This window comes from Gavialis gangeticus, unplaced genomic scaffold (genome assembly GCF_001723915.1).
Source record: "Gavialis gangeticus isolate Ggan-Ray unplaced genomic scaffold, GavGan_comp1, whole genome shotgun sequence".
Classification (NCBI taxonomy): Eukaryota; Metazoa; Chordata; order Crocodylia; family Gavialidae; genus Gavialis; species Gavialis gangeticus.
In genome coordinates this window covers 52,179,520-52,193,801 of record NW_017728997.1, presented here as the reverse complement: position 1 = coordinate 52,193,801, position 14,282 = coordinate 52,179,520, and the positions used below count along the sequence as shown (strand labels likewise).

Sequence of the window (14,282 nt, the reverse complement as noted above, 5' to 3'; positions counted from 1 at the left end):
TAGAAAAAACATATTAAATGGGTTTTCATTTTTGTATTGTGATACTCTTAAAGATAAAATTATAATTTTTCTTTAATAAAATCCGTTATCAAAAATATGCCTCCTCACTTGGACATCAGTACAACTGAGAGATGCTCAATAGTATAAAAATTCTAGCTGTGCAAGCCTTGTATTTTGAAGAATTAATGCTAGTGACTACTGAAAGTAAACTGTATCATAGAGCATGGACAGACATACATATGGAGCACTTCAGTAACGTAAACATACATGCCCCTCAGAGGGCTGAAACTGATGCAGTTGCATTGCTGAGAGACTGGTGAGTGGAAATCCCAGTACTCCTCTCAGCCACAATCCCTAAATGGCTTCTGAGGACAGTCAAGTGACAGAGGTAGAGCCTAATCAGTATTTGACATGCAGGCAACTGTTATGTTTTCATCTTATAAGGATTGGTCATGTCATGTGTTTGTATTCCCAGAGAAGGATCACAGAATGGATGCTTACTGTTTTCTTGCCCTCCAGGCTTTTGTGAAGCAAAGTGTTGCAAGGCCGTATCCTAACTCTAGCTCAGGACTGCCTAACTTCTGAATAGTTGGGGGTCACACAATGTGGCGCACACACCCTCTTTCCACTGCTGCACAGCACTTGCACCATTTAGGGTCCTGAATCACCTAAGCCACCTGGCCAAGGGTAGAGGCAGAAAGTGGAAGGTGTAGAAGAAAGAAGGAACCTAGATGGCCTGCAATTGCAGGGAACAGATAAAAAAAGGCTAAAGTGACAACCGAACTTTGATTAGCAATGGGAATCAAGGACAACAAGAAGTTCTTGTTTAGGTACATAGGGAACAGAAGGAAAACAAATGGGAGTGTAGGGCCACTGCTCAACAGCTCAGGAGAGCTGGTTACCAGCACCCAGGAGGAAGCTGAACTGAATGACTACTTTGCCTTGGTCTTTCACTGGACCAAGGGGAAAACAATGCTAGGTAGAATACATGATGAGCACGGTAGGAACAATCACCTTCCTACTATTGTTGTAGAATTGATGTATGACCAATTTAAAAAATTAGACATGTACAAGTCAGTGGGACTGGATGATCTTCATCCAAGAGTGCTGAAGGAGCTGGCCGAAGTCATTGCAGAGCCCCTGGCAAAACTCTTCCATAACTTGTGTCACTATGGAGAAGTCCCTGAGGACTGGAAGAGGCCAATGTTGTGCCCATCCACAAGAAGGGCAAGAGGGAGGACCTGGGTAACTATAGGTCAATCAGTCTTAACTTCCATTCGAGGGAAAATCCTAGAAAAGTCCATCAAGGAGTCTATCTGCAGTAAGCTTGCAGAAGGTAAGATTCTGAATGACAGCCAGCCTGGCTTTGTTGTGGGCAGGCAGGTCTTGCCTTACCAACCTCATTTCCTTCTATGACCAGGTAACTCACCACATGGACACGAGACAGCAGGTTGACATTGTATACCTTGACTTCCAAAAGGCTTTGATCTAGTATCCCACAATGTCCTCATGATAAAATTGGAGGGCTTAATTCTGAGACGGTCAGGTGGGTGTGAAACTGGCTGCAGGATAGGACCCAGAGAATCGTAGTGAACAGATCTGTGTAATCCTGGTGAGAAGTGGGCATCAGCATCCCACAGGGGTCAGTGCTTGGTCTAGTACTAGTGAGGGTCTCTGGCAGCCCCACTCATCCAGTCTCTCACTCTGGTTCCTACCAGGGTAGCTCCCTGTCCTCACCTAGCACACCTTGAGGGAAAACAAATAGTAATTTGGGAGGCTGCCCTCAGAATAGCAGAGCAAGACTTAAGGTGCCTCATTCCACCCTATTCATTTTTAGCCACCTCACTCTCCCTGATCTTTTATCTCTACTTCTAAGCAGGGCATCTCCCTCCTTAAATAACCTCTGGTAACTCATACACACCTAATCCTGGGGCCTCTAGCAGCCCTCTCACACAAAGTCTCTACTCAAGTAACAGAGGTTAGGGGCCCCTGTTACACTCTCCCATTTCCACCTACTTCTTACAAATTTATGGTGAGGAGGTCTGGCTGCTCATGATACTCCTCTCAACCTCCGCATCAACACCACCAGCCTGGGTTGGCATATTTCATGCAACATAGCCATAATGCTCCTTTTTCCCATGTGAGCCAACTTGCTCTGGTGCACCACAGCATGTACACCCTCTAGTGGACTCACAAGCATCATATCTGACAGGGAAGAAACCCTGAAGGCGCAGCTCTCAGGGAAACTGAAACTGCCCCACGGCAGCCACAGGCAGGGAACAAGGTACCATAAAGACCCTAATAGCAGGTCTGAGAAGAGGTACTGTAAGGCCTGGACTATACGTGGAGGAAGAAGTCAACGTTTGTTTTCTTTTCTCTTTTCTTTGAAGTGGGAGAGGATATCTCCCAGATATAGCAGGACAGTAAGACACAACTATCCGGACAATAGGCCAGAAAAAACCTGGTAAAATACAAGTTAGTTCCTTGTGTTGCTTCAAGCCTGGTGGTGGATAAACAGGATCAAGGTGGCTATTGATCTGTCAGACCCAGAGACATAAGAAGTGTCTAGACAGAGCTCTGAGGCTGACTATACAGACTATAAATTAAGACCTGGTGGAACGGGTGAAGGTGTAGGGGTTGGTGGAGCCCGCACTACACTGAGGCAGACATCAAGACCAACAATGTCAAAAGCCACACGTCCAGGCATTTCTTTTCTCCCTTAACAACAAGTAGTGGTAGGCGAGATTGTGAGCATGCAGAATGTTCCATCAAGATGTGGCAGGCTTCAGCCATCTGGCTGAAGTGATAAGACTATCTTAGTAGAGAAAGCAGAGTGAGAAAGAGAGGAAACTTTCCAAACAAGGTAATAACCACTAGAGACTGACAGAGAAATTGAGGCAAAGCATCTGGCCCAAAGCAGGTAGGTGGACTTTGGTGAGAGCCCTTCTTTGGACGCATCACCAATTACATCATCCCAGCCAAAGCTTTGTTTAGTTGGGTTTTGAAACCCCGCAAAGATGGACCTTCCACCACCTCTCTGGGTAACCTGTTCCAGTGTTTCACTACCCTCCTAGTGAGAAAATTCTTCCTGTTATCTAATTTAAACTTCCCTTGCTGCAACTTGAGACCATTGCTCCTTGTTCTGTCATCTGCCATATCTGAGAATTCCCTAGCTCCTTCCTCTTTTGAACCCCCTTCAGGTCACTGAAGGCTGCTATTAAGTCTCCTCTCAGTCTCCTCTTCTCTAGACTAAGCCCAGTTCCTCCAGTCTTTCCTCATAAGTCATGTCCCCCAGCCCCTTCTCCATTTTTGTCGCCTTCTGCTGGACTCTCTCCAATTTGTCTGCATCCTTTTTGTAGTGAGAGGCCCAAAACTGAATACAGTACTCCAGATGTGGCCTCACCAGTGCTGAGTAGAGGGGAATAATCACTTCCCTTGACCTACTGGCAACACAGCTACCAATGCAACCCACCATGCCATTAGCCTTCTTGGCAACTAGGGCACACAGCTGACTCGTATTCAGCTTATTGTCCACTGTAATCCCCATGTCCTTTTCTGTAGAGCTGCTGCCCAACCCGTTAGCCCCCAGCCTGTACTGGTGCATGGGATTGTTGTGTCCTAAGTGCAGGACTTTGAACTTGTCCTTGTTGAACTTCATGAGATTTCTTTTGGCCCAATCCTCCAATTTGTCCAGGTCAGTCTGAATCCTAGCCCTACCCTCCAGTATATCTACTAATCCCTCCAACTTGGTGTCATCTGCAAACGTGTTGAGGGTGCACTCTATGCCATTTTCCAGGTTGTTGAAGACATTGAACAAAATTGGCCCCAGGACTGACCCCCAGGGCACTCCACTTGATACCAGCTGTCAACTAGATATTAAGCCATTCATTACTACTCTCTGAGCCTGATGATCCAGCCAGTTTTCTATCCACCTTACAGTCCATTCATCCAGCCCAAACTTCCTTAGCTTGCCTGTGAGACTGTTGTGGGAGACCATATCAAAAGCCTTGCTAAAATCAAAGTATATATGACAGAGCACAGGTTGTGCCTATCACTCAAAGGGATGTGGGCAGGCAGCAGAGCAGCCTGCAGGTGACTGTACTCCCAATCAGGAGCCAAATAGCCAGAAAGAGGCTGCCTGATTGGGAAGAGAGCCCAGCTGCCAGAAATAAGAGCAGCCCCTGAACAATAGAGCCAGCAGTTGCTGCAAGCAGCTGGAGGAACAACATTGCCCAGCTGCAGCTGCTGCTCACAGAACATCTTGGATGTAGAGGGTAGGAACTATGGGGATGGTAGAGGTTCCTGGTCCTGGGGCATGACCTAAAACTACACTGTGCTGGGGCTGGATGGCGTGGTGGGGCTGCTTGTGGCAAGGTAACTTCCAGGAAATGCCACACCTGTGCCTCCCCAATTAAGGGTGGGTACGGGGTGCCAGAAAACCTCAGCCTGCACTGCCTGCGGGTGACCCCATGCAGGGGAAAGCCTAGGGGAGCACACCCAGAAGATAAAGCACAGGACCCAGGCTCACGGAGTGAGGCCTGAGGTGGGGTCCAGGCTGAAGAAGGGAGCCTGAGACAGGGCCCAGGTCCACAGTGAGGCCTCAAGCCCAAAAGGAGGGTGGGATGTATGTGCGGGATTGAGAAGCCCCAGTGTGGGGGCATGGGATGATAGGCCAGGTGAGGCCAAGTGACAGTCCAGCTAAGGGACCAGGGTGTGATAGGCTGTGTGAGGCTAAGTAGGCTTAGGCTGGGGGGGAGGGGGGGTGGGCAAGCTAAGGGATCAGGGTGTAATGCTACATATGGACGCCAGCTATGAGGCATGGGACATGGCATGAGGGAAGGTTTGGAGCTGTATATATGCCCTTGGCATCAGGGAAATTAAATGGGCAGCCTCCTGCCTGGGAAAAACATAATGAGACATCAAAGGTGTGGCAGACGAGGCAGGTGGGCGGTTAACCCTAGCCAACTGGGAGGGCCAATGTCTAGACTGGCCTTGGGATGCCCACTTATTCTTTCAGTCTTCCATTATCCACAGAGCCAGTCACCTCATCATAGAAGGCAAACAGGTTGGTCAGGAATGACTTGCCCTTGGTAAATCCATGCTGACTGTTCCTAATGTCCCCTTTCTCCTCCAAGTGTTTAGAAATGGATTCCTTGAGGATCTGCTCCCTGATCTTTTCGGGGACTGAGGTGAGGCTGACTGGTCCGTAGTTCCCTGGACCCTCCATTTTCCCCTTCTTAAGTATGGGAACTATGTTTGCCCTTTTCCAGTCATCCAGGACCTCTCCTGATCGCCATGAGTTTTCAGAGATGGTGGGCACTGGCTCTGCAATCATATCAGCCAACTCCCTCAGCACCCTCAGGTACATCCCATCTAGCCCCATGGACTTGTACCTATCCACTTTTTCTAAGTAGTCCCTAACCTGTTCTTTCAATACTGAGGGATGCTGACCTCCTCCCCAAACTGTGCTCCCCAGTGCAATAGTCTGGAAACTGATCTTGCCTGTGAAGATGGAGGCAAAAAAGGCATTGAACACTTCAGCCTTTTCTGCATCCTCTGTCACAAGGTTGCCTCCCAAATTCAGTAAAGGACTCACACTTTCCCTGATCCTCCTCTTGCTACCAACATATTTGTAGAAACCCTTCTTGTTACCCTTATTGTTATCCCTTGCTAAAGTGCAACTGGAGTTGCAGCTAGCCTTCCTACCTTCGTCCCTGCATGCCTGAGCAATCCTCTTATATTCTTCCCTAGTTATTTCTTCAAGTTTCCACTTCTTATAAGCTGCCTTTTTGTAATTTAGTGTACTGAACAGTTCCTTGCTAAGCCAAGCTGGTTTTCTTCCATACTTGCTAGTTTTCCTGTCCATTGGCATAGCTTATTCCTGCACTCTCAATAAGGCTTCCTTAAAGTACAGCCAGCTCTCCTGGACTCCTCTCCCCCTCCATCTGGTTTCCCAGGGGATCCTGCCCCTGAGTTCCCTTAGTGAGTTTGAAGCTTGCTTTTCTGAAGTCCAGTGTCCTTACTCTGCTGCTCTCCATCTTTCCTTTCCTCAGGATCCTGAACTCTATCAACTCATAGTCACTGCTGCCCAAGTTGCCATCCAGTGCTACATTCCTCACCAATTCTTCCCTGTTTGTGAGCAGCGGGTCAAGAAGAACACAGCCCCTAGTTGGCTGCTCCAGCACTTGCACCAGGAAGGTGTCCCCAATACTCTCCAAAACCTTCCTGGATTGCCTATGCACTGCTGTATTGCCCTCCCAGCAGATGTCAGGGTGATTGAAGTCCCCCATGAGAACCAGGGCCTGCGATCGGGAAATTTCCACCAGCTGTTTGAAGAAAGCTTGTCTGCGAAGATGATCTTCCCTCTCTTTGTCAGGTATAGCTCATCTCTTCCCAGCAATTCTTCTTCTTGGAAGAACATCCTGTGGTCAACGAAGCCAAAGCCCTGCTGGCAACACCACCTGCGCAGCCAGGTGTTGATTTGCAGGATGCTCCTGCTTCTGCCCAGGCCCTTTCCCTTGACTGGAAGGATTGACAAAAATACAACCTGAGCCCCAGACCCGCTCAGCCTTGCACCCAGAGCCCTGTAGTCACTTTTGATATGCTCAGGGTCTCCCCTGGCAATATCTTTCATGCCCACATGGATAAGCAGAATGGGGTAGTAGATGGATGGCTGGATGAGTCTTGGTAGTCCCTCCATGACATCTCGGATGTGGGCTCTGGGCAAACAGCAGACCTCCTGAGACAACAAGTTAGGTCAGCAGATGGCTACCTCCATCCCCCACAGAAGGAAGTCTCCAACCACCACAACCCGTTGCATTTTCTTGGTGGTAGTAGTCTCAATCCTTCCCACCTTGGTGAGGCCTGGCCTGTCTTCCTCCACCCATGGAACTCTGCTCCTCCCTAACACCAGAGGCTGTTCCCTGAGAGTTTGCAGTTATAAAGATACTGCCCTCCCTCTAAGAAGAAGCTTTCTCAACTACTTGCTGAGCAACTGCCAGATTAATGTGGAAAGTGCTTTTGGGTGCCTCAGGGCATGGTGGAGGGTACTGGGGGTGCACCTGGATACCAGCAAGCAGTTCTTATTTTGGACTGTATGCTGCACAACATCCACGAGGTTAGGAACAAGTCTTTCTCACAGGCCAGGGCAGTGGAGGCCCAGAGGCTTGCCAGGCAGTACAAGGTCCCAGAAGCTAAGAGTCATAAATATTATAACTGTCAGTGTCCTCATGAGGAAAGGCCTTTGTGATCAAAGCTTCGCACTGCTAGAAGTAGGAGTGGGAGGTAGGCATAACTGTGGAAAACCCAGATAATTCAAAGGACAACGCCTTTATTTTTAAACTAAAAGAACTGTTTATTGAACATCTTAAACATTGAATCACTGTGTGCTGCACTCTTGAAACAAACTACTTTTCAAACTGGGGGTGAGGTTTCTGGGGACTTGTATGTTACCTGGGAAAAGGAAGTCAGGGAAGGAAAGTTCAGGCGTGCTCCCTGAACATTGTCCAAAAGGTACCCTGCCCTGCCAACTGGCAAATTATGTTCCTGTGGAAAGGAAAAGGTGCAGTAGGATAGAGTGACAGGTCAACATGCTTCTCCATCAAATGATGGAATCAAAGGGGCTTATGATCCTACTCCATGCTGCTATTCCCTGGGAACTACTCAAGACCCTGTAAGATCAAGGGTGCTGTTCCTCTGGGAAAGGCAGTGTCCCAAAGCTCCTTTCCATGCTGTGGAAGGGGCTCTGGGGTCCTACAGTGATTCTCTGGCAGGACTGATTGAGAGAGAGGGGAAGGGGGACCTATCTCAGTATGGCTGAGATCACAGGGGAAGTTTGGGAATAAAAAGAAGGGTCTGGAACTATAAGACTTGGGTGAGAGGGCAGGAGAAGCTGTCTACAACAAAAAGGTACATCATAAGGCTGGTTGAGTGGGGTGTTGGCACTTCAGTGGGAAGTTCTGACTGATGCTAAGGGTGGGTAGGCCTGAGCTTGTGATTGGTGCTGCTATCCCATGGCCAGTGAAGAGTACTGTGGAGAATAGGCCTGGGCATAGACAGCAAATCAGAACATGGGTTGGGTACTCTCTATCTTCTACACCCATAGGAACATCTGTGGGTGCAAGTGTTGACCCTGCAACGACAAACAAACAAAGAGTTGTTAAGCTTGTGTGATTAGATGATGTGAAAAAAAAGTTCTTACTTTCAATTTCTGGGGCCTCTTCACATTTACTGTAGGATTCCAAGATCATACGCTAACCCCTAGGCTCCTGCTGTCCATCTGTGATACCCTGAGTACATGGGCTACTTTGGATGACCACAGGATGCAGGGCCTTCTGGAAAAGGTGTTTCTTCCTTGGGCTGCTTTAGGACTCTTCTATGTAAATTACATGGGTGGTTATGGTAGGTCTCTAAATTCCAATGCTCCTATTTCCTCAGTTTGCAGGTCACCCTGAACTTTGCTGCTGTGACCCTCCTCTATGTTTTAAGTGCCAGACAACAGCAGACAGACATAGCAACACTCCGCAGTTTACAGTGTCCTAACAATTGACAAGGAAGTATTGCTTCCTGATCTTGCCTCCTGTTAGGGTGCAGCAAATTACAATGGCTATACTCTTAGTTGCTCTACAGGATTGGTGTTAAAGATACAGCCACATCAACCAGTCCCCAGTGCTAGCCCCACTTGAGGCCAGTCTAGGACTCTTCCCCCACGTGCTGGATCCAGCACCTGCTCTGGCCAGATTGGGACTACATTGCATGCAGCAATCACTCCAGGGTCTGGGACCTGCACTGTACACAGCATCCACAGACCAGCTAGAGTGGGTGCCACATGTGGCTTATGTCTCAATTGAGCCAGAGCAGGTACAACATGTGATGTACTCCCAGACTGGCTGGAGTAAGCCCTTCCGGCACTAGATCCAGCATGCAGAGTGGGAGGGGGGTCATGAAAGAGTGGGGAAGCAGAGCTCTATTACCTGGAGAGGCTATGAAATCTCCATCCTTGGAAGTTTAAAAGTAGGTTAGACAAACATTTTTTGGAATGGTTTAGGCAGGAATGATCCACACTTGAACAGAGGGTTGGGCTAGATAAGTTGGACATTTTCCTATGATTCTAATGATTGACTAGATATACCACTGGCTTCAGTTGTGTGCTATAAAACAGTAATGCATCCAGGTCCATTGTTGCCTCCCTTCCTTAAAGTGGCCTGCAACTGTCTGTAGAATTGGCCAGGATGGAAGGGGACATTTTCTGCTAGTTTTCCTGTGTGGCTGTTTGTGATTTCTACAGTTTTAATTTATGGAAGAGGTCAAATTGCAGAAAAACCTGACATGGGGAAGGGCAGGTTGAGCAGGATTACTGATGGCCTCTTGAGTGAGCACCCACGTTTACAAACGCCTTGTCTCCCTTAAGCCTGGCTGCTTGGTTTCCACTTCCCTGCAGCAGTAGGTACAAACTATTTTTTGGCTAAGGTCTTTGGTTTTTTGGCCTGGATTCCTTTCCCAGGTATGCTTTCAGATTCTCCAGGGCCTTGGGTTGCTGGATGGGGAGAGACAGTTGAAGGTCAGGGATTCTATAATTTTGACAGCATTCCTTTGGTCAGTGAAGACGTGAAGAGGGGATTGCAGGCAGTGGGTGTTGGGAGAGAGGATTTGTGATGGTTCTGTCAGACAGAGATTAAAAATGAGACTGAACATACTTTCAGGGCATGGGCACCTCCAGACAGAGGATTGAAGGGATTTTAAAATGGTGTGTAGGGTCAGTCCTGCTGGCAAATGACCTGTAAGGGAGGAGGTGAAAGAAGGATGCTTGGGAGTTGGTTGGCCAGTACTGGAGTAACAGATGGGACAAGCAGTACAGACAGAGAGCCCAGGTATGTCTGGCTCCTACCCTGTTGGGGTCAGCCATCAACAATGGGTGATGTTGGGGCCCAGGTAGCACAGCTACCAGTTGTGGGAAGGGAGTGCTGAGCTGTCTGGTACCCTACCTGGAAGGGAGACTGTGGTGGGGGTAGGGGGCAATGTAATTATATCTCTATGTACAATTTAAGCATACATTTCTGCACTAACTGAATCACCTACCAGTTGACTGAGAATCCTTCAACAGGCTCCTAATAGCCCTAGAATTTTCCAGAGTGTTCCTCACTGTTCTCCCCACAGTACACCCCCTTCTCACTCCCACAATGCATGTATGGGCACAAAGGCTGTGAGAAGCATCTGTCACTGATTTGATTTGGCAGCTGAATCTCTGAATTCGAATCGAATCAGGAGACCCTTTAATCTCTCTGAATCAAATCAGAACCCTCTGAATCGATTTGGGGAGACTCGATGATTCGGACATAGACGCAGCTTTAAATGTTTTTTCTACATACCTCAAGGTACCAGTGTGGGTTGTGAATGCTGCCATGCTGGGGCAGATGGAGCATCCCAAAGGAGCACGGCTGAGGGTCCCCAAGTGTGCTCAGTGGCAGACCCAGAAGTGAACCAGAAGCACTTCCAGTCCACTTTTGGGTCCACTGTGGAGCACACAGGGGACCCCCCCCCCACCCCAGCTTGGTGACTAGTGCCCCCTGGGTCTGGGGGGGGGGGGCGCACCTGGGGTCCCTCCATGGCTGATTGCTGAGCCAAGGGGTTGCGGGGGGGGCCACCAAGCACACAGGGAGCACCCCCACACTCCTGTGGGACTCTGCATCTGCCACACCATCTCAGCATTTAAGAGCCATGCCTGGTACTTCGAGGTATGTAGAAAAAGCATTTAAAGCTGTGTCTATGGTCAAATCACTGATTATCCAAATCAGCAGCAAATCTTCAGATTCGGATTTGGCCAAATCCAGTCGGGACAGTGATCTGAATGAATGACTCGAATCACTGTCCCCCGATTCAGGCTGAATCTGAATTTAATATGGCCCATTTTGCACACTCCTAATGGGCACCCCATGGGCACCCTGACTCCAGGTAAGAGCACAATAGGTTCTGCTTACCCTCTGCTGTCCTAATGATACCTAACAACACCCCACACACAAAATAGTTGGATACCAAATACCAGTGGACATTTTGTTCTTCCACTCCCTCAGGCCTTGCACAAATCATGGAGCAGGGTGCCTGTAGCATTTTTGAGATGGAGGATGGGTCTTAGTGATGCTGCTGGAGTGTTACTACTACTCACCAGTGGGTTCAGTGTCTGGCCATCCAGGCATTCCCTTCAAGCAGTTGGTCTCTGTGCACTGAGAGGATGACAGCAGGTATATCTGCTGCTTTGGTCCTCCAGGTCCATATCATCACTGTCATTACATGGCTCTAGGTCAACAGAGTTGATAATGAAGCAGGGCTCAATGGAGTCATTACTAGCTAGTATGCACAACAGTTCCTCATTGTATATGTATGTCATCTGACAAAGACCTGAAACATGGTAGAATCACAGGCTTTCTTATACTGTGTCTTCAAAACCTTTGCCTTGGGGTGTATTGGTTATGCTTATGAGCTGCCACTTCTGTTGTGATCCATTCATACATAGCCTGGGCCCAATGACTCACCCCTGAAGGACTGCTGGATGTTTCCAGAGAGAAGGTCCATGCCCTCACTTGCCTACAATTTGTCGAGTGTTTCACAGATGCAGACATTTTTTAGTGCAGGTCATTTGTTCGTGTGGTGGTTGAGCAGGTGTTTGAGCATCTTGTACTTAGGAAGTGGAGTTTCTGGGGTTGAAGTCCAGAAGATAATGGCAGCAGCCTTTGTACCAAGCTTTAAAAAGGCAGGTCATATGCAGGACAAGGCCGGTGACCTCAGGGCAGTGGAGCTGGAATTCAGTCACAGTACTTGCTCAAGAAGCCATAAATATCCTTGCTGAATTACCTCCTCCCATTCCATTAGTCAGGTTCCACAATAAATTTAAGAAACAGGAAGCACCATAGTTTGGCTAAAAACCAGCCAAACACTGGAGTATTAATAATTAAATCTGATGTAATGTGTCCAGTTAATCACCAGTTGTTGAGAATGAAGCAACAAGTTAAATCTTTCAAAACATGTACTATACCTGATCCAGGAAAATTCTGGCCAATGGGGCACAATCTGTAGATTTGAGGAATCGCACGACATCAGCCACACTCCATTCCAGAGGATTACTGTCCAGCTGCAGATTTTCTGCAACTTCAATCTTTATTTCCTAATACAACACCCCCCAAACACCAAAGAATTAAAAAAATTGTTACATCAAAAATGCCCAGTTCACAAATAATAAAAATAAACAACGTAGCAAGAAATAATAAATAATATTCCTAAGATAACTCTGAATTCCACAGTCAATGTGGCCTAAATCAGGGGGTCGAACTCAAATGAGATGGCAGGCCATATTCCCTGCCAACAGGCAGGGGATGGGCCATCTGGCCCACAGGCTTCTCATGGGTAAGGGCTTTACTGGCTAGCTCTGTTCTTTGATTCCCAAAATATTAGAGCTTGAACATTTTTTGTGGCCAAGTAATTACATCTTTTCCATTCAGATGCAGAAGTCTTTCTACCTATCAATATTTCACAAAAAGCTAAGATGGCCATAACATTTTCCAAATTAATAGACTACCTGACAGTCAGATTTGATGTATAATTGCATTTATACATGAAATGATGAGATCACTATTAAGGTTTAGTATGAATCTGAGTTCAAGTATACCTTGTTTTTCAGTATATGTTGGAGATGAGAGTGAAACCCTGAAGAGTATAACTGACAATGTTTTAGGCCAGGGGTTGTCAACCAGGGGTACGTGTACCCCTGGGGGTACTTGGGAAGGCCCAGGGGGTATGTGGTGGCCAACTGTCCTCCCCCACCCCCCACTCATCGACCAGCCGCTGGGTTACACCAACCAAAAAAGGTTGAAAACCCTTGTTTTAGGCAATGTGAAGAATTTTTCCTTTTCCCCATGTTTTAAGTGGGTGCTGGTACAACAAAAGATTCAGATTAACACAATTATAATTAAATGCATTTACTTCAAAAACAGAAGTTTTAATTTATACAGAAGATTCAGTGCAGACTGAATTTTAAGTGAACTAGTGTGTTGCATTTGTGCAGTTGTAAAGTGGCTCCTTGTCACATCAGAGTAGTGGGCTTTATTTTAAAAATACTCCCAAAGTTTGTGGTCATTTTCATAGCAATTTCTGGAGATGCACAATCCTTTATTACAGGGATGCTCAACCTCCAACCCACAAGCCAAATGCAGCCTGCAGAGCTATCAGATCTGGCTCGCTAGACTCCCCACAGGTTGGGAAATTTAGTGGTGGGGGAAGTGGTGGCCATCCTCTTCCCACAAAATTCCCAGACCCCAAGCCCTGCACACTTGGTCAGAGCCAGGCTGCACCCTCTTTTCCTTCAGGGCTGGGCAATGGCTCCTCCCCCCTTTTACTCAACAGGCCTGGGTTGGGGCAGGCCATGCCCCCTTTCCCTCATGGAGCTGAACCACATCCCTTTTCCCCTGCTCCACAAGGCTAAGCCAGGTCCCCTTTTCCCAAGCCACATCCCATTTTCCTTCCAGTGGGGCTGGGTTGGGGCCATGTCACATCCCTTTCCCCACCCAACACAGGGCTGGGTTGTGGCTGAGCTATGCCCCTACCCCCATGAAGCTGAACCACATCCCTTTTCCCTTGCTCCACAAGGCTAAGCCAGGTCTCCTTTTCCCAAGCTACATCCCATTTTCCCTGCAGTGGGGCTGGGTTGGGGCCATGTCACATCCCTTTCCCCAGCCAACACACGGCTGGGTTGGGGCTGAGCCATGCCCCATTCACCCCCACCCAGCCAGGTCACATCCCTCCTCCTTCCTCCCAGGGCTGGGTGAAGCCTCCTTTCCCCCCTGCATGGCTGGGCTCAGGTCAGGTGGTTCTCCCCTGCCCCCTTGCATGGTTGGATGATGCTTACTGTACTGGCCCCAGGCACTGGACTGGAATCACTATCTGGCTTGTGGTTGGATCTGGCACTGCCCATCTTGCCTGCTGTGGGGAAAAAGGTTGAGCACTAGTGCTCTAGTATGTTTGTTATGTCTGCTATTTAACTCCCACTAGAGCTGGTATTCTATCCCTTCTCTGCATAATACACAGAATGTCAACTTTTTCATGTAGCACCAGGACCACTGCAGATGTGCTCCAGCTATAAACTGGAAATTAAAAGGTAAGTTTTAGTAAGGACAAGAGGCAAAATTCAAGGCAAACTGTCAGCTTGAAGAAAGATCTGAATTAGTAACATTGCCCCCTTCCTGCAGCTGACAAGAACAAAGCCCTAAGAAGGGGTAAGGAATTTTTTACTTTTA

At 47.9% G+C, this 14,282-nt stretch overlaps 1 protein-coding gene across 7 annotated transcripts in view; it reads right to left on the bottom strand.

The window, feature by feature from the left end:
- The window catches only part of SFMBT1 (Scm-like with four mbt domains 1), a 171,483-nt gene that overhangs the window by 13,320 nt on the left and 143,881 nt on the right, over nucleotides 1–14,282 (bottom strand). For 3 of the 7 annotated variants that reach the window (XM_019505201.1, XM_019505207.1, XM_019505204.1), the window contains one exon: nucleotides 12,029–12,157. In XM_019505201.1, coding sequence (XP_019360746.1) covers nucleotides 12,029–12,157 — 129 coding nt within the window. The other 4 variants (XM_019505202.1, XM_019505203.1, XM_019505205.1 and 1 more) reach the window with 4 other exon arrangements.